Source organism: Symphalangus syndactylus, chromosome 19 (assembly GCF_028878055.3).
Source record: "Symphalangus syndactylus isolate Jambi chromosome 19, NHGRI_mSymSyn1-v2.1_pri, whole genome shotgun sequence".
In the NCBI taxonomy this organism is placed as follows: domain Eukaryota; kingdom Metazoa; phylum Chordata; class Mammalia; order Primates; family Hylobatidae; genus Symphalangus; species Symphalangus syndactylus.
In genome coordinates, this window is record NC_072434.2 from 89,184,669 (window position 1) to 89,209,193 (window position 24,525).

General features: G+C 42.6%; 1 protein-coding gene across 3 annotated transcripts; it reads right to left on the reverse strand.

The window, feature by feature from the left end:
* Positions 1–3,013: 3,013 nt before the first annotated feature.
* Positions 3,014–14,459, reverse strand: HNRNPU (heterogeneous nuclear ribonucleoprotein U). 3 transcript variants are annotated; one of them, XM_055233569.2, is made up of 14 exons: positions 13,424–14,459; positions 12,346–12,457; positions 12,185–12,258; positions 10,041–10,180; positions 8,666–8,765; positions 8,103–8,215; positions 7,387–7,650; positions 6,973–7,092; positions 6,096–6,224; positions 5,825–5,993; positions 5,270–5,524; positions 4,785–4,969; positions 4,330–4,401; positions 3,014–3,858 (listed from the first exon to the last, which is right to left on the reverse strand). In XM_055233569.2, the coding sequence occupies exons 1-14, from the start codon at positions 14,055–14,057 to the stop codon at positions 3,805–3,807; spliced, it is 2,421 nt and encodes an 806-aa protein (XP_055089544.1). In that variant the 5' UTR covers positions 14,058–14,459; the 3' UTR covers positions 3,014–3,804. The 3 variants fall into 3 exon arrangements, with proteins under 3 accessions (XP_055089544.1, XP_055089542.1, XP_063469556.1); XM_055233567.2 differs by having other exon boundaries at positions 13,367–14,459; XM_063613486.1 differs by having other exon boundaries at positions 3,014–4,401; positions 13,424–14,327.
* Between the last annotated feature and the right edge of the window lie 10,066 nt (positions 14,460–24,525).

Here is a 24,525-nt window from a genome sequence, read left to right on the forward strand (position 1 = left end):
TGTTCAGTCCCTCACCATTTATGCTGGGTATGAGTCCCAATGCATAGGTATCGCAACCTATTGTCAGGCCTTAACATATCTATGTTTGCCTTTATTAACTATTACTAAAATGTTGAAACTTAAACCCAATTATTCACCAAACTCTGAACACCTCAACCTCAGAGCTCCAGAATTAGGAATGAATGACAAAGTTTAGACTCTAATCATTTTAAGAATGTTAGGTGGGAGGAAATGGCTTCAGATGCAGTATTGTGTTCATCTTTCCAGGGGAACATCTCAAATGAGTATTCTGAAGCAGGTTGAGAAGTAGATAAAATTCTCGGCTACAAGTTCCATTCACTTTTTTTTTCTTTTTTAAGAGACCAGGTCTCACTATGTTGCCCAGGATGGTCTCAAATTCCTGAGCTCAAGTGATCCTCCCGCCTTGGCCTCCCAAAGTGCTAGGATTACAGGCATGAGCCACCACACCCAGCCAAGTTCCATCCACTTTTGAAAACAAGACATTTTATATTTATGTATAGGAAGAGAATTATGGAAACACTTTGTAAAACATCCATTTATTATATCCAATGCTAAACACTACCACTTGGGCTCTAAGAGATATGTTTATGCCTGTTTATTCTAGTTTTTTAAAAATTAAATATATAAGATCTACAATTATTTATATCCAAGATGTCTACACCACTGTCTAAGAAGCTATTAAAATATTTTTATTTGTGCAATGGAACCCATTATTCACATGGTCCTAGAAAAGTCAATTTATATTGTGAATAAATTTACCAAAAAACATGTCATTCAATTCCCACAAATGAGACATTTTAAATACAGAATACACTCTGTTCATGAATATAAAATCCCCAGGTCAAAGTCCCTTAAAACACTATTATGGTTATGTTTCCTAGAATAATTTTTAACTTCTTCAAAAAAAATTCCTTTAAACTTGTTAAAATACCTTGTTGCTAGTGCTCAGAACATCTAGGTTGTCTTTATTTTTAAGACAGTATCTATCCTAGGCAAATGAGAGCTTGTTTTTATATATTTAAGAGTTTCCTCTTGTCATTTCAATGTCAAATTGATTTGACTCAATTTCATGGTTTCGTCTTGCTCAAGGCCATAAACTGGTCAGAGCCAGAGCCCTTCAAAGGCTGTATGTGAGTATATGAGGGAAAACTTTCCACATAATTTTATTTACATCATTTCTGTCTCATAGCACTCTAAGTTTTAGTTTTCCTTTCTCAAATTCTATGCTGTTTTTGTACTACTGCAGCTGACCAATCCAAAGCCAGTTTTCACTCAGCATGTTATTCTACTTTAAAATATAACCTCTTAGTGAAAGCATCCCTCAAATCAACAGCAATCTCACAGTGAGTTTCCTCTGGGTAGTCAGGATTTGTCCAGAACTACATCCTTTTCAGCTGTTCAGATTTTTGCTTGCCATTAGGGAGGCAAGGGAAAGATGAGCAATAAATCAGGTTTCCCATTCGTATCTTGTTTCTTAACTTACCTAATTTTCTCCCTGTTGCTTGCTATTTGGTACATTCCCTACTCTGAATTCCTTAAACACTTTATAAGGTTATTTCTTCCATACAAGTGTAGACAATTGTATTAATTCTAGTCTTGACTAAAGATTTTAACATTTTTCTAGGTGCCATTTTTATCTATTCTCTCTCCCCCCAAATTCTCTGGGCTAAACAGGCATGATAGTCTACCTAGTGTTACTTGACCATTACTTTCCCACTGCAATTATAAAATCAATTCCTTAATAAGCAATTTTAAACTAGAGGGTATATCCAAGACTTCTTAAAGGCACAAAGGACAACTTTAGGACACAACACTGAGTAGCATGGAAACCTGAAACTGTTCCTCTAGGTAAGCCTATGCACTCCTATATGTATACTGAAGAGTAACTCAGGCCGGTGGTTCTTAGCATTACTTGCTAAAAAAGATAAAAATCCATGACACTCTCTTCAACTGTTAAATATACTATGTTAACTAAGGATTAGCCTTTGTTCCAAAAATGTCTCAACTGAACCTATACATCACCTAGAACTCCAGCTTAGAGCAAGAAAATTCCTTAGAAGTATGAATTCATATTTAAGATCTGATTTTAAAGGGCTAAAACAAAATTCTAAGCAATCAGAAATATAGCAAACCTGAACTTACCAAAAGCAACCTAAAAACACCAAGGAAACACTAGACTGAAGTCAAATTTTAGTTCTACAGTTTGACTCCTGATTCCTCACTTCACATTGGTGAGGGGAAGATTAAAGTGTTCTGTGCAAACCCAATATAATTACAATTAGGGGATCTAATGTTATTACATAGCTACAGTCAAGTTAGCAGTGTTGTGTAGCAGTGACATCAATGACTGGCTTGCATGATGGCTTCTAAAAGCATCTGTTCCCAGAGTTTCATGTATCATATATATGTATATAAAATAATCAGATGAGGACAGCATTAGCATTCTGTAAAGATGATAAACTCAGTGTTAACTTCTCCCAGCCAGTACCTTTTCCCCTCATTAAATGTTAAAAGTTGTCTGGGGGGGAGGGGAAGGGAAGAATTCAACTTTACTTCATAATTATATATCAATTGTCAGTATACATTTAAGTTTTTAAAACCTAAATGTTCTATGCAGAGTAAAGAATAAGCTGTCCAGAAAGCACACACTTAATAAATTTCTCCTCTTGGGAGTTATATAAAGGGATTTTGAACCTTGATGGCGAGAATCCCAAAACAAGAGTAAAATGAATTCTTTTTATTGCAAACAAACGTCTAAATTAATTTCTCCACCCACTTTCTTTAGAAAGAAAAAGAAATCAGCAGGCTAAGGAGATACCCATTCAAGAACTGACATGATTAAAAATTAAGATATAAATGGGTGACTCACAATTTCATTAGCTTACAAAGATGGTGGAGTTAACTACTACAAGCACACTAGTTATACAGTATTTTGTGGGAGAAGGGCATACAGACATGGCTAACTTCATATAGATCCCATTAGACAACTGGATTTACAACAAGTTTTTTTAATAAGAAATGGGCAAAGCCAGCTTTCTTTTCAGAATCAAAATGCAGAACAAATGGAAAAATTATGGTATTTAACCTTCACAAGTTTGAGCCTCCACAAATAATGCAACCAAGTTTTACATTTTTAACAGCCCTTCTACATACACTCCATCTTCTCTATCTTAGTTCCAAGTTTTAGTTTTCAATCCCAATTATACCAATTCCATTGTTATTTAAGAAAAAACCTTCCCAGTTATTGTCAGAAACTACGATTTAGCTTACCCCCTCCACTACCCAGCAAACTACAGAGAGGATGGAGTGTAATATGAGCAGTACAGAGTCTTAATGCAATTCATGAGGACCACTTAGTCCTTACATGAATCTGGTTGCTAACATTTCTATTATATTGTGACAATGACTCCCGACTGTTATTCTCTGTGAGAAATGGGGGGAGTAAATTCTTAATAAAAGACACCAGGTACAAAGCAACATTTTACTTCTGTTGTGATAAAAAAAAAAAAAGTCACATTTTACAGATAAAATGTAGAACCCTGAAATACTGACACATTCTCTTATCGTGCACAATGCTGAGGTTCTCTTACGATTCACTTTTAAACTGCAATTAAAAATGTACAAAAAAGAAAAGAAAAAAAATCAACCCACAAAGCTTCTAAAAAAGGAACCCGCAGGCACTTCCTCTTGTGGAATGTTTAAAAAGTTAGCCTACTAAAGAAAACAGTCGACTTCTTGTGAAGGTTTTGGAGAAATATGTATCAGTTCGTTTTATTTGGGTATTCAATAATATCCTTGGTGATAATGCTGACTCCATGGCTTCTGACCCCAGAATTGCTGTAAGAGAAAATTTTGTTTTTAAAGAAAAAACATCAATAAGCCACTCAAACTGTTTTTAGGAAATGACAATGAATCTAATTCAGAGTAATTTGCTGGAAACAAATTTATACCTGTCATACCTCTGATTTCTACCAAACCAGATTTAGTTTTAATATCCCATAATTATCAATACACATTACAAAACGGAACACATCATGACTTTGTTAGTTTACACAATTAAAGCTAGCAGTAAAAGAAATGTATATATTAAATAATATTACTTTATTAAAAAAATTTAACTTATAGCAATCTTCAACCTATTTTGACTTCAAAAGGTACATCATGGCTACTACTGCAACACGATTCACACTTGACCCTATTAACACTTACAAACACTTCAATCCCTGGACAAGATCTTTTTCAAGACTGATAAATCTTAGGAACTGAAAATACAGTTAATGTACATAAAGCACGTAAGAAGTTACTTACACCCTGCTGCCACTGGTTGTAGCCCTGAGATTGGTTTTTGTAGCCACGATTGTTTCCTCGTCCTCTGAAGTTCTACAAAAAGGAAATAGTCTGTAAGAGCTCTGAGCCCGATTGCTTGTTAGGTTTGTGGGGGTGGGAGAGAGGAGCACAAATGGACAGGTTACTAGCCCCTAATCTCAGGGGGCAACACACAAATTCTGGATACCCTCTGCTGGTTTCTTAATGTTTTAATTTTTTATTCATTATGAGAAATGCATCTGACTTGTTAATTCGTAAACCTGAAAAAACTCAAAAGTAAGTAGACTCATTTCACCATTACTAGTTCAATTTTTCTTATGTCAATGCCTATCATGTTCCTCATGGATTACTAAGACATCCCAACATAAAGCTCACACCTTTCCAAACTAAGCTACACCGGTATCATCATCATGCTTCCAGGGATCTTGAATCATTACCTGGTTGTAGTTCCCTCTGTTGGGCATTCCACCTCTGTTGTAGTTCCCTCTGTTTGAGTAACTACCACGGCCAGGAAAAACAGGGGCACGAGGGTATGGATAGCCGATTCCACCACTTCCTCCGCCACCACCACCTCTCTGTGGCATGTTGCCCCTCCTATTATATCCACCACGATTCCCAGGGGCTAAAAAACAAGAGCTGTTTTAGTTTCATTGTATATTGTACCCTACTTATACAGAAGACTTAGGATTCCTCTAGATTGTTCCTTTTTCTCCAAAAATAATTGTTTAAAGACAAAAGAAATGTTTAATTCTAACCATTAACATAACCTAGGTGTATTTAATATCAAATCACATGAATACTTTAAACTAGTTACTGTGACAGCACACCATTAATGAGGAAGAAACTTCAGCTACATCCAAACTATAAAATTATCACTTGTTTCGATCCTAAACTAAATACAGAATACTCAAAATTAACTTGCCTCCTCCTCTGAAATTTCCACCACGCATATTGAATCCTCCACGTCCTCTATGGCCACCACCTCTGTTAAACTGGTTCTTGCCACTCTTATTTTTATTGCTTTTCTTTGAGCCAGTGTTCTGTTTCTTTTCTGGTGGAAGAGCCTTTTTGCTCTCTTCCTTATATTGCTCCAAAAGTTTTTGGGCTTCTTCCTTCTGAAGTTCAACATAGGTTATTTCATCAAAGCACTCAGCTACCTCTGGGAGGGTAAAGTTTCCTGCAGGAAACAAAGTCATATTATTAACTTAGAAACCCACCACGAATCCTCACAATCCTAAAGCTAACAATTCTTGAGGTTTAGTAACATATTTTCCTAAAAATAAACAGAAATAGACCAAACATATGCATAATTAACAACTGCAATTTTAATTCCTGAAGCAGTATTGCTGGAAAAAACGTTAACTTTTCAGAGACGTAAGTCCTGATCGATTTAACACAGTTACACAAGCAGAATATGTAGGGGAAAAAAAATTTTTAAAAAAAGATTTAACACAGTAACACAATTAAAATTCCTTGCCTTTCATTTTGAGGACCGCATGTTCTGGTAGGTCTTTCCCCTCTACTTCTGCTTTCTTCTGTGTTCTCTGCTTATAGTCTTCATCTTTTGGGCAAACTACAACAGCTTTTCGCTGGAAGCCTGCAAACAGGCACATTTTTCTCCTCTGGGCAGCAGCAGACACATTGGTCTTTAAAAAAAGAAATGTATGTTCACAACTCTAAACATTAATTCTACACCAATCTATCTAAATTATCAGTTAATATTTTTCAACTTCAAAGCTACAGCATACCTGATCCAGAATAAAATTTCGCTTCTTTCGGGCAGCAATCTCAATAAATTTCCCAAGACACTGGGGGGCTCTCTGCAACAGTGTGTTCAGTTTTCCAGTATCTGCCATTTGCTTCTTAAAACCTGCCACCTATATTCAAAAGTTAAAATTTCCCCTTCAACTTGTGAATTTTAATGTTATGCTTTTTAAAATTCAACTCATATCTATATGTAAAGCAGGCAACATTTTATAATTTAAGAATTACCTTTGTCCATTATTGCTACCAAAACAGGGTCACTTAAACTGTGTAACAAGACCTTACACTTACTCCATTTTTTTTAGCTGCTGGATGTTAAGAGCTCAAAAACACTATGAAAAAAAAAAAAAAAAAAAAAAACACAGAAGCCTAGCCACCGGAAGGCAGTTTACCCTCACAGAGTTCAAAGAACCAACTTCATCTTGCCTTTCCTCCCATCTCTTTAAGATATTAACAAAATGGATAGAGACAAAGGCAAAAGGTTTACCCAGAATACCTCCCGGTCTATTTTTTTTTTTTTTTTTTCTGAGACGGGGTCTTGCTCTGTTGCCCAGACTGGAGTACAATGGCACGATCTCGACTCACTGCAGCCTCTGCCTCCGAGGTTCAAGTAATTGTCCCTGCCTCAGCCTCCAGAGCAGCTGGGATTACAGGCGCCCACTACCACGCCCGGCTAATTTTTTTATTTTTAGTAGGAATGGGGCTTCGCCATGTTGGCCAGGTGGGTCTCAAACTCCTGACCTCAGGTGATCCATTCACCTCAGCCTCCCAAAATGCTGAGATGACAGGCGTGAACCACCATGCTCAGCCTTTCCTGGTCTATTTTAAACACTGAGATCAGACCCTAAACATTTTACTTACCATCATTTTATCCATAATAGTATTTGTGCCAAGAATGTTGTATTTCCCTGGATTTTCTGCTGCATGCTTAGTAACCCAGGTAGTTTTTCCAGCTCCTGGCAAGCCAATCATCATCACAACCTAGTGAAATGAAAAGAAATGTCATTTCACTACCAGTAGACACCACCTAATAATTCTTTAAATATTGTTTTTTAAGGCCAATTTAAATATCTAAGTTTTCATAGCCCTTATACTAAGGGACAAAAATTTGTGTTTACAGAAAGAATAACAGTCAACATAAGGGGGAAACATACTTAAGAGCAATATGCACAGCAGAAAGCAAATGAAACAGACTAATCATCTAGTTCTTGTAAATGTCATTTTGTGCCACGCAAGCAATATTCAAATGCCACAGTTTAAAAAAAAATCACTTACTTCACAATCCTTCTTCTCTTCAGGCCCCTTTGGTCCCCTAACTCGATCCTCTAAGGGGACATTCTGGATAAAAGTATACTCTTCAGGTATTGGAAAATATGGCTTTTCCTTCTGACCAAAATTAAATTCAACTGCACAGTTGTGACAGAGAACGTGCGGGAAGAGTGGCCGTCCAGCAAGAACTTCCTTACTGATTTTGAAGGCAATGCCAAGATCTTGTCCATTCTTAGCATAGGAGAGTTCTACTTCATCACTTTCAAAGTTCTGTTAAACAGAAAAAAATTCAACAGTTAAAATCTGCTTCCTTAAACTTTCTAAAAAACTAAGAATTAAAATTAGGAGCAAAGCTTATCCTGTGGAAGCTACAGGTTAAAGAACTATTAGGCGGCCTTTAAGGGCTACACAGTTAAGAAATCTGAAGGTTTTACCACGAAGCACGTTATCTCCAGAACCAGAAACAATACTGACCTAGAAGCTAGACTAAATTTTCTAGGTCAATTTCATGTTCATTGTTTTCAGTCAAAATGAATTAGTGAGTTCCTCAAAAATGTCCTGTATTTTCCCAATTCAACTGCTGAATGAAGTCTTTACACTAACCCAGGGACTGGTGTATTTATGTTGCTCATACTGAAGATTGACCTCAATAAAACTTCTTTAAAGTTCCTAGATATAGCTACTAACTGCCATTTATACATAGAAAGTTAGCTTTAACTTACAGCAAAACATGTAATCACATCATTTTCATCAAACTTTTCTCCATAATCTTCAGTCTCACAGTTGCATGTTTTTATTCCTTTTAGAGAATACCCGTAAGAAAATTCTTCTTCACCTAAGAAAATAATTAACCTTCATGAAGTATATTTTTAAAATAGTCCGAAGACTCATCTATTTTACTACTGAAGATGTAGGCTACAAGAGAAATAAGCATATAACCTAATCACCTGTCACTGACACTTACTTTTCTATCTCTGTACCAGAATCGATGCAAGTTAGGAGGAATATATATGGGATATATACTCAGAGACCAAATTAGTTGACAACTTGCTATCATGGGTAAGATTTTATTTCAACCATTGGTCATAAACTTCTAATAAAGGAACAAAAACTAAAACGTAGCTTGTGCCTACTATGTGCTAATTAATATTACTCGTCTGAAATATTAACAGAATAGATAAAAACAGACAAAAGGCTTAGAATGCCCTCTAGTCTAGTTAAAAAATGCTGAAATCAGACCCTCCTGAACATTCATGAGCCCACATCAGTCAAAAAGAAGCTTTACCAAGTAACATGCCACTTGTAGTTAGTGACCAGCCAATACGAACTTCATGTATGTCAATATCTTTTGTATATAAATGCCTTACTGGGATCTTCTCTGTAACCTGAAAGTCAAATCATTAAATAATTAAAATAATACACCAAGGAGGTAACCCCTTAACTCTGGCTTATTTCATTGCGCCATGGGCTAATCTTCCTCTAGCTATAAATACAAAGAAGGTACACTTTAGCCCACCCCCACTATTTGTAAGAACTTTAAACTGATGTGCTTGTAACTTGAAATTTAAAGAGTTAAATACTTATTTGACCCATATTTAAAAGAATACTTAATATTTTTAAAGTTGATGTTGTCAGTCTTTAACTTAAAGCCAATTAAAGGATACAATTAATGTTTTCCTCACCAACAAAAGCAGTAATCTAACCAAATTTTATTTTTAACTCCTTGGTGGCCCTTTCAAATGCTTGATAAAAATGAAGTACCCTGGGCCGGGCGCGGTGGCTCACGCTTGTAATCTCAGCACTTTGGGAGGCCGAGGCGGGCGGATCACGAGGTCAGGAGATCAAGACCACGGTGAAACCCCGTCTCTACTAAAAATACAAAAAAATTAGCCGGGCGTGGTGGCGGACGCCTGTAGTCCCAGCTACTCGGAGAAGCTGAGGCAGGAGAATGGCGTGAACCCGGGAGGCAGAGCTTGCAGTGAGACTGCACCACTGCACTCCAGCCTGGGCGACAGAGCGAGACTCCGTCTCAAAAAAATAAAAACAAAACAAAACAGAACAAAAAAAAAGAAGTACCCTAAATAAAAAATCGCCTTGCAATGCATGGCAAGTTCTAACATAACAAACGTGATTAACTGTCACAACAAAATGAAGGTTCCAAGCTCCTCTTTTAACTTACAGGAAGCTTCAAAAATAAGTACCTTTGATAACCTAGCAGTATTAAACACCTGTAATTCCACCATTCTGGGAGGCTCAGGCGGGCAGACCACTTGAGCTTAGGAGTTCAAGACCAGCCTGGGAAACATGGTGAGACCCTGTCGCTATTAAAAAGAAAAAGGCTGGGCACGGTGGCTCATGCCTGTAATCCCAGCACTTTGGGAGGCTGAGACGGTGGATCACCTGAGGTCAGGAGTTGGAGACCAGCCTGGCCTACACGGTGAAACCCCATCTCTACTAAAAACACAAAAAATTAAATTAAAAATACAAAAATTAGCCAGGTGTGGTGGTGTGTGCCTGTAGTCCCAGCTACTTGAGAGGCTGAGGCAAGGAGAATCGCCTCAACCCAGGACGCGGAGGTTGCAGTGAGCCTAGGTCGCACCACGGCAATCCAGCCTAGGGGTCTCCAAAAACAAACCAAAAAATCATAAAATTGCATTTACCTTCATCTCAAAACACACTTTGCCTTTTGACACACCATAGGATGCTCTTCCTCCAGCCCAAAGAAAAGCGAAACTCTCCATTGTAAGGGAAGAAGCACTGAGACGATCTCTTGATATTTTAAAATGTAGATCACAATTATCTGTAATTATATCAAATACTGTGTTACTTTTGACATCCAATGTAAACATATCTGCTATGTAGACAAAACTTGGTTACTCAATTTTTGCATGTACTTCTTAATGCTGCACAACTTTTCTCGACATCATGCTGTTGTTCCAATCTTCAGTTTAAAGCCCCACTCCCACCAAGTCACTCCTGTTAAATTATGTACTGAAAAATAAACTGCCTATGAAACTAATACCAAGGTTTAACATGTATATTTTAAGTATTTAAAATAATCAAGACAATGTGACATTAATACATACCTGCTCTGCTCTTTACCTTGATTTAGAGGCAAGCAGTAGAGGATAGCAGGAAATCAAAGTGAAGCATGCCAGAACCAGGTAGATTTACCAGTGCCACATTAAAACTGAAGGGAGGCCACGACCAAATTATTTTAAAATAGGAGTATGAGCTGCTGTTGATCCTGCACCAGGGCTCTAGCTCCTAAATTCTTTTTCTAAAACTTGTGAAGAAGACAGCCTAAATCTATGAAGTACAAACCTGGCCGTCTAATGCTGTTAACAGTGCAGCATTTTAGGTCCTCTTTACCCAGGACTGCCTGTTCAACAATTAGGGATTAATTGCTTCCCGGATTATCCAAATCCAAAGTGTCTTTAACCCAGCTACCTATGGGTCACTGGCTCATTAACATGCACTTTCTCAGACTTCTCACTTGAACAGCTAAAGTCAAGCTGGAATTCGGTTTTCTTTTTACTGATCAGAGAGAAAAATAAATCTACAGTTTGGAATTTTTGTTAAATTAGAATTACTCTAATCAACAGAATTTAATTCAACAGATTGTTTGAATTCAACGTTGTACTTATATTGACATATTCCTAGCTGATTTGCTAAAAAAAATCTACCAATTACATTACCTGCGTGAGTCACTACTTCACTACCTTGCCAATTCCTAACAACTTATTATTTATACAACCCAGAATTTCACATAAAACTTTCAAATCAACTAACTCCTTTTTCACCTGCAGTTTTTTCTTTTAAAAAGGCTCAGATGACTATCTCAACCTTCTGTAAAGGATATTCCAGTAAGAAAGAGTTTTACATTGACACTTACAAATCTGAATGAAACCAATTTGTACAAGAAAACATGAGAAGCTAAGCTTCAATGCCTTCCATCTAACACAGCAGGCTGACACCATAGCTGATACTTCTGAAACAGTTATTTCTATCCTTTGGTCTATTTATCACACCCAGAGTTGTGCATTCTCATCACTAAACCAACTACGTTTTTTTGTAAGAAAAAAAAAAAAAAATACAAGTCTGACAGTCAAAGCCCACTTAGAGGTTTGCAATACTTTCTCACTCAATTGCAACCCAACTGGGTAAGGTAGCAGTATTTACAGTGCTGCACTGCCATTGATACCATTCGCTGCTGAAGAAAGCTAGTGGCCCAGTGATAGCCCACTGCTGCTGCCTCAGGTCTTTGGAAGAAATCAACTTATGTTTAAAGCAGCAGCTACTGAACTGGAATTGAGAACAAAAGAGCAGTTATTGAAAAAGTAATATTACAATCTTTTAGAATAGGGAATATACTTGTGTGCTAATGGGAGAAGTCATTAGTAAATATTTAACTAGCCCAAACAGCTCGCTTAATATAATTCCACAAAAAAATGAATTACTTTATTGTAGAAGCCTGTAAGGCTAAATTATAGGTAGTGTTACAAGTTTCCGTTAGCTAGTCAAAAACTGGCATTAATTTTACATTTCCTAAGAATGAGAACTTTCAAGTCATAAAAACATGAAACTCCTAGAGCCTGTAAAATAATCCATTTAATACAACTGATGCCGTGCTAAATATTAAACTACTAGATTCTGAATATAAACCATTATCTTCCTGCTTTTAAAAAAACTAACCCAAGTTTTGCTGCACTTAAGCATTAAGTTTTCTAACATTTTGGAACCAAAAAAAAAAAAAAACCACCATCACCGCATTTCATAATTGAAGAGAAACAGCTTCACTTACAAGTATCAAGACAAACCACTGTGTCATCGAAGTGTTCATCTTCTTCTTCAACAGGTGGCTGAGGAGATTTGGCTCTGAAAGACAGAATTGTCTCCTGATACAGCTTTCCGATCAACGAACGAATAAGGGATGAGGAGTGAAACTAGGTGAGCATCCTATACCTGCTATACTTGTTCTCTTCAATGTACTCAAAATATCCACGGCCATGATCTTCTCGTGGTCTTTTAACACCCCTCTTTTTATCTCCGCCTTTCTGTTCTGTTTTGCCGTCCCCTAAAACACACAAGACCCCCATAAAAAGCCAAGCCTCTAAACAACAACAAAAAAAACGCTTTTCCGTTCCGAGAATCAAAGCAGCTGGACTTTATCCTGCTTTTTAACTGAGGTTTTAACCGAGGACTCAAATGTGAATTCAAAGAACAATCAACTACGAATTGGATTGGCGCTAGTGACGCAGTCTCAAGACGTTACTAATTTTGCCAGTCTCCTCGATGATTCGAGAAAGCCAAAGAAAAACTGCGCGGCCCAGGCCCGAAGCCCACGTGTATCCCGAAGAGAGCGCAGGGAGGGGGAGGGGCCGAGCCCGGCGCGGCGGCGCTCCCCTCCCCCGCGGGCCCGCGCTCCCCGCGGCCGCATTGTACTGCTCTTCCGCCCCCCGCCCCGCCCGGCTCCTCCCGCCGGAAGTGACGTCACGCCGAGCCCCTGAGCTCCTTGCACAATACAGCGGCCAGGAGCCGCCAAAGCGCGCCCGCCCCGGGACCTGGGGCCTCTCCCCTCCCCCCGAGACATGTGCCTGCACCGTGTGCACGCAGCGCGACGGCGCCACCGCGGGCCGACCGGGCTCCCTCCCGCCGCCAGCCCGCGGCTCCTCCCCCTTCAGCGGCAGCTGCAGCTCCCCCCGGCTCTCGAGCCACATAATGGAGGCGCTGCCACCGCCGACACACACACACACACACACACACACACACACGCACACGGGCGCGCGCGCACACACACACGCCCCGAGCCCGAGGCCTCTCGGCTAATCTGGGATTCCCCGCGCCCCCTCCCCCACCCGCCACCCTCACCGCGGCGCCCGCCCGCCCGGGGCTCCCTCCCCCTGCGGGGCTCCGGCAGGCCTGGGGCACGGTCCCCACCCCGCGCGGGCCTCCCGCCGCGCGCAACGTACAACGCAGCACTCACCCGCCGCCGGAGCCCCGGGGCGACCGCCGCCTCCGCCGCCTTCCGCCTTCTTCTTACCTCCCGCCTGCTGCTGGCCCTGCCTCGCCCCGGGCGGCGCCACCGTCACCGCGAACAGCGAGGTGGGGCCGCTGCTCTTCCCCGCGGCCTCCTTGGCGGCCCCGCGCTGCTGTTGGGGCTGTTGCTGCTGCGTCGCCGGCGGTTGAGGCTGCTGCTCTCCGTGCCCGTTCTCGTCGCCCGCGCCTTCCTCTTCGTCCCCGAGCTCATCTTCCCCTTCCTGGAAACCCTGATCGTCGCCGTTCTCGTCTTCCGAGGCGGCCTCCTCCTCCTCCATCGGGCCCGAGTCGGCCGCCCCCGCGGCCCCGTTCTCCTCTCCTAGCTCCATCTGGTCGCCGTCCAGGGCGGAGATTCCTTCCTCCTCCTCTTCCTCTTCCTCCTCCTCTTCATCGCCGCCGGCCGCGGCCTCCTGCTCGAGGCCTGCTCCCGAGCGCCCAGCGGAATCCCCGCCCAGGTCTAGGCTGCCGTTCCCGGGCTCCATGGCGGGGCGGCCCCCGGCCTCCTCGTCGTCCAGCGCGGCCTGGAGTCGCTCCATGAGCTCGGCCTTGAGACCCTTGTCAGAAAGGCGTCGCTTCTTGAGCTCCTCTTTCAGCTCCGACACCTTCAGCTTTTTTACATTAACAGGCGAGGAACTCATGGTGAGGGCCCCGATTCACCGCTAGGCGCTGCCTCAAACTCGGCTCCGCTCACTCGGCCACTGGTGGCGGCTGCTGCGGCTGCTCCTCGGCCCGGGCGGCGGCTGCGGCTGGAGATGAGTTCGTGCTGCAGAGCGGATCCGCCTGGTGTCGAACGGCGCCAATTCCTTTCACCGAGTTCGCGAGGGAGACGCGGAGACTCGCCTGGCGCGAGCGAGCACGCAACGTCCTCTCGCAGGGGCGGCCCCGCGCACGTAATATAGGCGCCCCGCCCCCTGCGCTGACGGGAGCGCTGCGCAGGAGGAAAGCCGGAGCGCGCCCGCGTTCGGCCCCGCCCATTACCGTACTTACCTCCCCGCCCCCACGCCGAACCCGGGGCGAGAGCGCGGCGCAGGCCGCGCAGTGCGCTTCCAATTGGGACTGAGCAAATGGAGGAAAAGGAAACCGCCTTTCAGTTAAACCGACTCACTGCACGATCTGTTGGCCTTTCTGGGTCTTTGGTGGCTATACTCGTTTGGCTTTTCGCCTTCCCAGCTTGGAGGCTGCTTTATCCAAATACTTTTTTCAGTCTTCAACCTGGGGTTTCAACCCGAATCCGCCTTTTCTTCCATCTTAGATCTGCATTCTTATATGTTTCTCCAGCTCTTCGTTTAAAACTCCTTCAAATCGTATTTCAGTTTTGACTGGTATAGCATACATTGGCAACTGTTATACGCAGGGGCTCTTTTCCTCATAATACTGTATTTGATTTAATTTGTGTAAGTCCTGCCTTGCGAATTGGATTTTAAGTTCGAGAAGGGCAAGGGCAGAACCGTTCTTTTGTCTGTTCCACACCCCGGGTGCAGGGCCTGAGAAGTAGAGGCTTTGCTTACTACTCCATACTGCAAACCCTAGTTTACCAGCCTTTGCAGGGCAACTATTCTCATGCTTTTAATAACCCTGAATAAACCTCAGAATTGCATTTCCAAGTTTTCTGTACCTACCACAAAGACGGACCTCCAGTAAGACTTGTTCTGTCCACTTTAGGACCTGGTCATCGGCAACGAAGTCCCAGTAGCTAACCGTGAGGGTGAGACCCAGCTAGGTCTTTGATTATAGGCCCACTTGATTCTCTTCCTATTCCTGTAGAAATACTCTTGACCAAATTATTCTGAAACTTAAAGTTCATGAAAAATCAAGGGCTGTGATTTTGTAAAAAGGAAAATGGACTATCGCTCTTGAAAAGAAATCCGTTATTTTATATGTTAGAAGTTTACTTTTTCTCTTTAAATAAAAGATGTGATGTTCTCGAAGTTTTAGATAGGGAAGTCAGAATTTAGATTCGTGATAGAAGTTAACATCTTAAACCCCAGATAATCTGCAGTGTCCAGCCAGTGTTCCATCTAAGGAGATGGTTTATACCCACTGTTTGGTGCTCTAGGTGGCACAATAATATTGCCCCATTATTTATTTGAAATTTGGAAGTATGCACTTGAAATTTCTCCGATAGGCTAATATGATTTAACTGATTGATACATTTTATTTTTGAAGTTTATTTTCAATAGCTTTTATGAAGCATTCTACCATACCTTGCAGTCATGTATACGTGAAATATTCACATTTGTGAAATGATTCGACTTGAAATTAATGGACTATGTACAGTGCTACTGATAATCCCCAGTTCAAGTTAAGTGGTGAGGATAGCCCCCAAAATAGAAACTTCCAAACAGTGCCAGAAACTCATTTTAGCCTTTGGTTTAATGTCTTCGAAGGTTATAAATAAGCCACAAACTGGAATTTGAAATTTTGTTTTTGTTCAAAAATGGGAAGAGAGCTACAGGGGGCTTACATGTTCACAAACGATAATTAATCCCTTAATGAATCAGAGTTAAATACAATTATGATGGTTCTTTAAATTTATGTGTCCTAGATATTATTTACACTTTTAAATACTAGTTATATGAAAACAAATTTCGTTTACTGGAAAACACTAAACTATGAAAACAAATTTTGTATATCTACATACAGTAGATCTGTAACAGTCACTCTCGGAACATTAAGTCAGTTGCAATAATAAACATGAAATACAACTTTTGATGCTCACAAGAAAGTTCCATGGCTTTATCTCTAAAAGTTTTGGAGAACTTTAGAGCTGATTGGGGCCTGGAGATGGATCTGCAGGCCTGTTCATTTTACCGCCCAGGAAGATGGAACCCTCACCCCCACACCAATGGGCTTTCGGTTACATTGTGCTGCCTTAGACAACATTTGAAAGAAAAACAGTTTCTGCTCAAAGAACCATCATTGTATTATCCTTTTCACAAACAGGGGAAATATGCCATTCCATAGTCTTATGTTACCACTTCAAAGTACAAATAGTGACATCTTATTGATCATTTTTGCTTCTTATATTTTTAATGCTATCATGATAGTCCTGCTCTATAGAGACCCGTTAAAGTGCAGGTCACTTCCTGTAAATCTCTGAAGGACCTATAAGACATTTTAAACTCCCCCTTTGTGAAATCGTAGAGGCTACCAAGAATACCGCGTGCGGGTGGAGACAAGTTAATTCTGAATAACAAAGAATGATTCAAGAATGACCTAGGAATAATTGATGTGTGAGAGGTAATTACAAAGTTTTGGTGCTCTGCATATCTAGCTTACATTTTTGAGGTTTAAGCAAAGGAAATGCTATACTTTGTCACACAATTTATTCAGCAAATATTTTTTCAATACCTTCTCAAAAACATTTTATAGTCATGAGGAAGTTCCAGAGATCTACAGTTAACAAAGTATCCTGCACTTAAAAATTTGCTGGCCAGGCCCAGCAGCTCATGTCTGTAATCCCAGCATTTCAAGAGGCCGAGATGGGAAGATGGCTTGAGGCCAGGAGTTCGAAACCAGCCTGAGCAACACAGTGAGACTCCATCTCCACAAAAAATTAAGATTAGGTGGCTGTGGTGGTACGCCTGTACTCCGAGCTACTCAAGGGGCTGAGGTAGCAGGATCACTTGACCCCAGGCAGTCAAGGCTGCAGTGAGCCGTGATTGTACCACTGCACTCTAACCTGGACAACAGAGAGAGACCCTGTCTCAAAAAAAAAAAAAAAAGAAAGAAAAAGAAAAAACCCGTTAAGATCTTACGTTAAATATTCTTATTCTCCCCCCCAAAAAACAAAAAAAAAAACAAAAAACAAGGTCGGGAGTGGTGGCTCACACCTGTAATCCCAGCACTTTGGGAGGCTGAGGTGGGCGGATCACCTGAGGTCAGGAGTTCAAGACCAGCCTGGCCAACATGTTGAAACCCCATCTCTACTAAAAACACAAAAAATAGCCAGGCGTGGTGGTGGCTGCCTGTAATCCAAGCTACTCAGGAGCTTGAGGCAGGAGAATCACTTGAACCTGGGAGGCGGAGGTTGCAGTGAGCTGAGATTGAGCCACTGAACTCCAGCCTGGGGGACAAAGCAAAACTTCGTCTCAAAAAAAAAAAAAAAAAAAAGGCCGGGTGCGGTGGCTCACGCCTGTAATCCCAGCACTTTGGGAGGCCGAGGCGGGCGGATCATGAGGTCAGGAGATCAAGACCATCTTGGTTAACACGGTGAAACCCCGTCTCTACTAAAAATACAAAAAATTAGCCGGGCGTGGCAGGGGGCGCCTGCAGTCCCAGCTCTCGGAGAGGCTGAGGCAGGAGAATGGCGTGAACCCGGAAGGCGGAGCTTGCAGTGAGCCCAGATCGCGCCACTGCACATCAGCCCGGGGAACAGCGAGACTCCGTCTCATAAAAAACAAAAAACGAAAGAAAGAAAAAGAGCCGGGCGCAGTGTGGCTCAAACCTGTAATCCCAGCACCTTGGGAGGCCAAGGTGGGCGGATCACCTGAGGTCGGGAATTTGAGGCCAGCCTGACCAACATGGTCTCTACTAAAAATACAAAGTTAGTCGCGTTCGGTGTCGGGCGCCTGTAATCCCGGCTACTAGAGGGGTCAGGCAGGAGAATCGCTTGAACCTTGGAGGCAGAGGTTGCGGTGAGCCGAGATGGCGCCATTGCACTCCAGCCTGGGCAACAAGAGCAAAACTCCATCTCAAAAAAATAAAAATAAAAAGGAAAATGAAAAAGAAAAAAAAAGACAAAGGTACACAAGGAAACTGTTGGAGGTAATGGATAAGTTCATTTTCCTGAATGTGGTGATGGTAACATGAGTGTGTATGTCTGTCCAAACTCACCAAATATGTATATATTTATTAGTTATATGCAGGGCTTTTTTTTTTTTTTTTGAGACAGAGTTTCACTTTGTCGCCCAGGCTGGAGTGCAGTGGAACCTTCTCAGCTCACTACAACCCCCACCTCCCGGGTTCAAGCAATTCTTGTGCCTCAGCCTCCCTCGTAGCTGGGATTACGGGCGCTCACCACCACCCCCGGCTGATTTTTTTTTTTTTTTTTTTTTTTGCATTTTTGTAGAGACAGGGTTTCACCATGTTGCCCAGGCTGGTCGTGAGCTACTGAGCTCAGGCAATCCACCCATCTCGGCCTCCCAAAGTGCTAGGATTACAGGCGTGAGCCACGGTGCCCAGCCTATTTGCAGTTGTTGTATACCAATTATACCTCCATAAAGCTGGGGAGGTTGGGGGAGGAAGACAAAAGAATTCAGGTAACATTGGAGCAAATACCTGGAAGAGGTGGAGCACAGAGACCCCTGCCTGCGGGGAATGATGGGAAGTGGCTAGGAGAGGGGAGAGAGGAAAACACAGATCACCAGCAGCCTCGTGGGTGGTTTTGTAAAGGACTTTGGCTTTTGCTTTCTGCTGTGGACTGAATGTTTGTGTCCCCACAAAATTCCTGTGTTGAAACCTAATCCCCCACGATATTAGGAGGTGAGGCCTTTGGAGGCAACAAGGTCAGGAGCGTGGAGCCCTCATCAATGGGATTAGGAAATTTATACAGAGCTGAAGAGACCAGCGTTTCCGTCTTTTGCCCTGTGAGGACACAGCAAGAAGGTGCCCTGGGTGAGGAGACGGGCCCTCGCCAGTCACTGAGGCCGCTGGGCTTCTTAGCTTCCAGAACTTCAACCAATAAGTGTCTGTTGTTTATAAGCTACTCGGCTTATGATGTTTGTTAGAACAGCCCAAATGGACTAAAACACCTCCACGAGGAGGGAAGACATAGAACGTTGTTAGCAGAGTGACATGAGGGGACAAGAATGCTAAATTAAAAGGACTCAAGAGGCTGTTCTATTTAACTTTGTTTTTGTTTGTTTGTTTTGAGCTGGAGTGCGGTGGCGCAATTTCAGTTCTGTGCAACCTCTGCCTTCCGGGTTCAAGCAATTCTCCTGCCTCAGCCTATCTAGTAGGTGGGATTACAGGCGTTGGCCACCACGCCCAGCTAATTATTTGTATTTTTAGTAGAGATGGGGTCTCACCATGTTGGTCAGACTGGTCTTGAACTCCTGATCTCAAGTGATCCACCCGCCTTGGCCTCTCAAAGTGCTAGGATTACAGGTGTGTGCCACCACCTCCAGCTAATTTTTGCATTTTTAGTAGAGACAGGGTTTTGCCATGTTGGCCAGGCTAGTCTCGAATTCCTGACCTCAAGTGATCCACCCACCTTGGCCTCCCAAAGTGCTGAGATTACAAGCATGAGCCACCACACCTGGCCTTAACTCCGTTTTTGTTTTTGTGTTTTTGTTTCGTTTTGTTTTGTTTTTTGAGACGGAGTCTTGCTCTGTCGCCCAAGCTGGAGTGCAGTGGCACAATCTCGGCTCACTGCAAGCTCCGCCTCCCGGGTTCACGCCATTCTCCTGCCTCAGCCTCCCGAGTAGCTGGGACTACAGGTGCCCGCCACCGCGCCCGGCTAATTTTTTGTATTTTTAGTAGAGATGGAGTTTCACCGTGTTAGTCAGGATGGTCTCGATCTCCTGACCTTGTGATCCGCCCGCCTCGACCTCCCAAAGTGCTGGGATTACAGGCGTGAGCCACCACGCCCAGCCTGTTTTTGTGTTTTCAAGCCCAATTTAAATTAATCAAAGACATATAAAATATACGTATTTTACAAAAGATGTAAGAGTCAGAAACACCTCCAAAGTATTCTGTACTTAAAGTAGACATTTTCACATAGACAAAACAGGAAAGCCCAGCTGCAAGGGAGGAGGTACCAAGTTCTGGTTAGAAGTGCAAACTTTCAACTCAGAAAGTCGAGGCTCGGCCGGGCGCGGTGGCTCACGCTTGTAATCCCAGCACTTTGGGAGGCCGAGGCGGGCGGATCACGAGGTCAGGAGATCGAGACCATGGTGAAACCCCGTCTCTACTAAAAATACAAAAAATTAGCCGGGCGTGGTGGCGGGCGCCTGTAGTCCCAGCTACTCGGAGAGGCTGAGGCAGGAGAATGGCGTGAACCCGGGAGGCGGAGCTTGCAGTGAGCCGAGATAGCGCCATTGCACTCCAGCCTGGGCGACAGAGTGAGACTCCGTCTCAAAAAAAAAAAAAAAAAAAAAAAAAAAAAAAAAAAAAAAAAAAAAGAAAGTCGAGGCTGTACCACATAGTCGCTGCGTGATTTTGCACAAGCTATTTTTCCCTCTATGCCTGAGTTTACTCACGTATAAAAATAATACTTGCCACCTGAAGTTGTTGGGGAAATTCAACAAATAACTGAATACAGTGCTTGGCACACAGTAAAAGCTCAAAAAATAGTGGTCTTCATTAGACACACTGAACAATTTTAGGCAGTTAAAAAATCTATGATTGGCTGGGTGCGGTGACTCACGCCTGTAATCCCAGCACTTGGGGAGGCCAAGGCGAGTGGATCACCTGAGGTCAGGAGATCTAGAACAGCCTAGCCAACATGGTGAAACCCCGCCTCTACTAAAAGTACAAAGCCTGTAGTCCCAGCTACTTGGGAGGCTGAGACAGGAGAATTGCTTGAACCCGAGAGTTAGAGGTTGCAGTGAGCCGAGATTGCACCACTGCACTCCAGCCTGGGCAACAGAGTGAGACTCCATCTAAATAAATTAATTAGTTAAAAAAAATCTACGATTGAGTGATTAATACTAAATCTTACCAAGGAAATCATAACTACATATATTTTGTAAGTTATCAATGAGTTGTTTGTGGTAAGATGTCAATCTGGGAATAAGTGAAGCAAAGTCTAAACGTAAGTGTGTAGGTTGGGTGCAGTGACCCACACCTGTGATCTCACTATTCTGAGAGGCTAGAGGTGGGAGGATCTCTTGGGGCCAGGAGGTCAAGACCGGCCTGGGCAACATAGCAAGACCCTGTCTCTAAAAAAATATATATATATTTTTAAATTAGCCAGGCATTGTGGTGAGTGCCTGTAGTCCTAGCTACTCAGGAGGCCAAGGTGGGAAGATGACTTGAGCCTAGGAGTTGAAGGTTACAGTGAGCAGGCTGGGTGTGGTGGCTCACGCCTGTAATCCCAGCACTTTGGGAGGTCAAGGTGGGCAGATCACCTGAGGTCAGGAGTTTGAGACCAGCCTGGCCAACATGGTGAAACCCCCTATCTACTAAAAATACAAAATAATTAGCTGGGTTTGGTAGCGGGCGCCTGTAATTCCAGCTACTACGGGGACTCAGGCAGGAGAATCACTTGAACCCTGGAGGCAGAGGTTGCAATGAGCCGAGATCTTGACACCACACTCCCAGCACTTCGGGAGGCCTAGGTGGGAGAATGGCTTGAGCTCAGGAGTTCGAGGTCAGCTTGGGCAATATAGCAAGACCTTGCCTCTACTGAAAAAAAAAAAAAAATTAGCCAGGTGTGGTGGCACATGCCTGTAGTCTTAGCCACCTGGGAGCAGGGAGGTGGGAAGACCGCTTGAGCCCAGGAGATTGAGGCTGCAGTGAGCTGTGATTACACCAGCACTCCAGACCTGGCAACAGAGCAAGATCCTATTTCAGGAAAAAAAAAAAAAAAAAAGTGGAGTAAACTAGATTTGTAGAGGCCCCCTCAAGGGGAATCTTCCATGAGTTTCGTTTTTGCTGACTTGAAGAAGACTATAAATGGGCAAGCATCGTTAAACTTTGAAATAGTTTATTCATATTTAGCTTTTACTTGTTAAAACTTTGCTCTAGAGTCTCACAGTATTTTACAATTAATTAGCAGACATGAAATTTGAACTACTGTGCCATAGTTCAGTACTATAGGCTTTGAATTTTAAAAGGTACAAAATATTCCTATTTACATGAGATTTGTGTACCACAATAGGCTGAAAGTTTTAGGTTTCTTTAGAGACAGTGTCTTGCAATTTTGTCCAGGCTGGACTGGAATTCCTGGGCTCAAGTGATCCTCCCACTTCAGCCTCCCAAGTAGCTGAGACTTATAGGTGCACACTGCTCCCGGCTTAATAGGCTAAAAGTTTTAAAGTAAATGGCATTTATTTGAGTCAGCTTATCTTTGATGTTATGAATCTCTGTCTTCGTGTAACTTCTATAAAATAAGATGTGCCAATTAGAAAAGAAAGTGGTAGGAAAACTAGAATCATGTGGTTAATAGTAAGATGTCAAGGCTTTCCTGATAATTAAAATATTTACCAGATGAAGACTGCTAACGTTCACCAAAACTCAACTTCCACAAAGGAAATAACTATTCTATCTACGGATTATCAAATTCACAGGCATCCAGTACATTCACCGTTATACATTCGTACGTGACAAACTGTTGACCTACTTGTGACAGACGCTTCCATGGAAAAACTAAACACTGTGACACTGCTCCCTTTGCACCTACTGTACCGTGTTCAAACTGTTTATGTTACTGTCTCCCGCATTAGGTGATAAACTCCTGGCTCCCAGCACCGACTCACAACTACACAGTTTATTTTATTTTATTTTTATTTTATTTATTTATTTTTTTTGAGACAGAGTCTCACTCTGTCACCCAGGCTGGAGTGCATTGGCACCATCTCGGCCTACTGCAACTTCCACCTCCTGGGTTCAAGTGATTCTCCTGCCTCAGCCTCCCAAGTAGCTGGGATTACAGATGCACACCACCACACCGGGCTAATTTTTCTATTTTTAGTAGAGACGGGGTTTCACCATGGTGGCCAGGCTGGTCTCGAACTCCTGACCTCAGTTGATCCGCCTGCGTTGGCCTCTCAAAGTGCTGGGATTACAGGCATGAGCCACCGCGCCCAGCCACTACTCAGTTTATATTTCTTTCTTTCTTTTTTTTTTTTTTTTTTTTTTGCGACAGGGTTTTGCTCTTGCTCTGTCATTCAGACTGGAGTGCAATGGTGTGATCAGGGCTCACTGCAGCCTCAACCTCCCAGGCTTGGGTGATCCTCCCACCTCAGCCTCCCAAGTAGCTAGGTCCATAGGTGTGCACACCACCACACCCTGATAATATTTTTTATTACTTTTGTAGATATGGGTTTTCACCATGTTGCTCAGGCTGATCTCAGACTCCTGGGCTCAAGTGATCCTCCCACTTTGGCCTTCCAAAATGTTGGGATCACAGGGCTGAACCACCGCACCCAGCCAATTTATATTTCTTAAGCCCAAATGAACCACTTTTCTTTTTTCTGACTTTGATCCTGTCTGACATAATGTTTAGCCCAATGTGAACAAGCAGGAAAGTTCCATAAAGCACCAGTCATTGAGGAAAAAGTGCTACCTATTCATAAGAAACTTTGGTTCAGATTACTGTGAGGAAGAATTTAAATTCCTGAATGAACCAGCACCTTTGCAACTTGATAAACTGGGCTTTGCTGAACTAAAAAGCTTCACAAGCGCATAAGGATTTTTTCCCCAAAACAATTTTATCGTGTTAAGAATAGTGCATGTAGGCTGGGTGCGGTGGCTCACGCCTGTAATCCCAACAATTTGGGAGGCCGAGGTGAGCAGATCACTTGAGGTCAGGAGTTCGACACCAGCCTGGCCAACATGGCAAAACCCCATCTCTACTAAAAATACAAAAATTAGCAGGGGGTGGTGGCGGGTGCCTGTAATCCCAGCTACTTGGGAGGCTGGGGCAGGAGAATTGCTTGAACCCAGGAAGTGGAGGTTGCAGTGAGCCAAGATTGTGCCACTACACTCCAGCCTGGGCAACAGAGCAAGACTCCATCTAAAAAAAAAAAAGTCTTCCAACTCCAGATATAAGCACCATCAAAAAGTGTTATCTGTGACCTAGCAGATGACTGTTATCTGGACAGGCACATAGACATGTCAGAGATTGTAGACTGGCGCTGACCAATACAGTAGTCACATGTAGCTATTTGAATTTAAATTAATTAAAATGAAATAAAATCCAAAATTCAATTCCTCATTTAGACTAGCAACATTTCAAGGGCCTCCATGGCCAGTGGTCTCATATTGGATAATGAATATTTTCATCATCACAGAAAGTTCTTTGGGATAGCACTGTTATAGACTGTTTCAAAGGTCTAATTTACACCAAGGATGGAACTAGATAGTCTATATGTGACTCAGTAGCCAGACTACATGGAAAGTTGGCCCCAGGAATGAGAGAATGGGAGTAAAAGTGTGTGA

Coding starts and splice junctions, on each gene's coding strand:
- HNRNPU (XM_055233567.2), bottom strand. CDS start 14,057: ATGAGTTCCTCGCCTGTTAATGTAAAAAAGCTGAAGGTGTCGGAGCTG. Junction 12,259..12,345: donor GAAGAGAACAAGTATAGCAG/GTATAGGATGCT, acceptor TCTGTCTTTCAG/AGCCAAATCTCCTCAGCCAC. Junction 8,216..8,665: donor TACAAGTGGCATGTTACTTG/GTAAAGCTTCTT, acceptor TTATTTTCTTAG/GTGAAGAAGAATTTTCTTAC.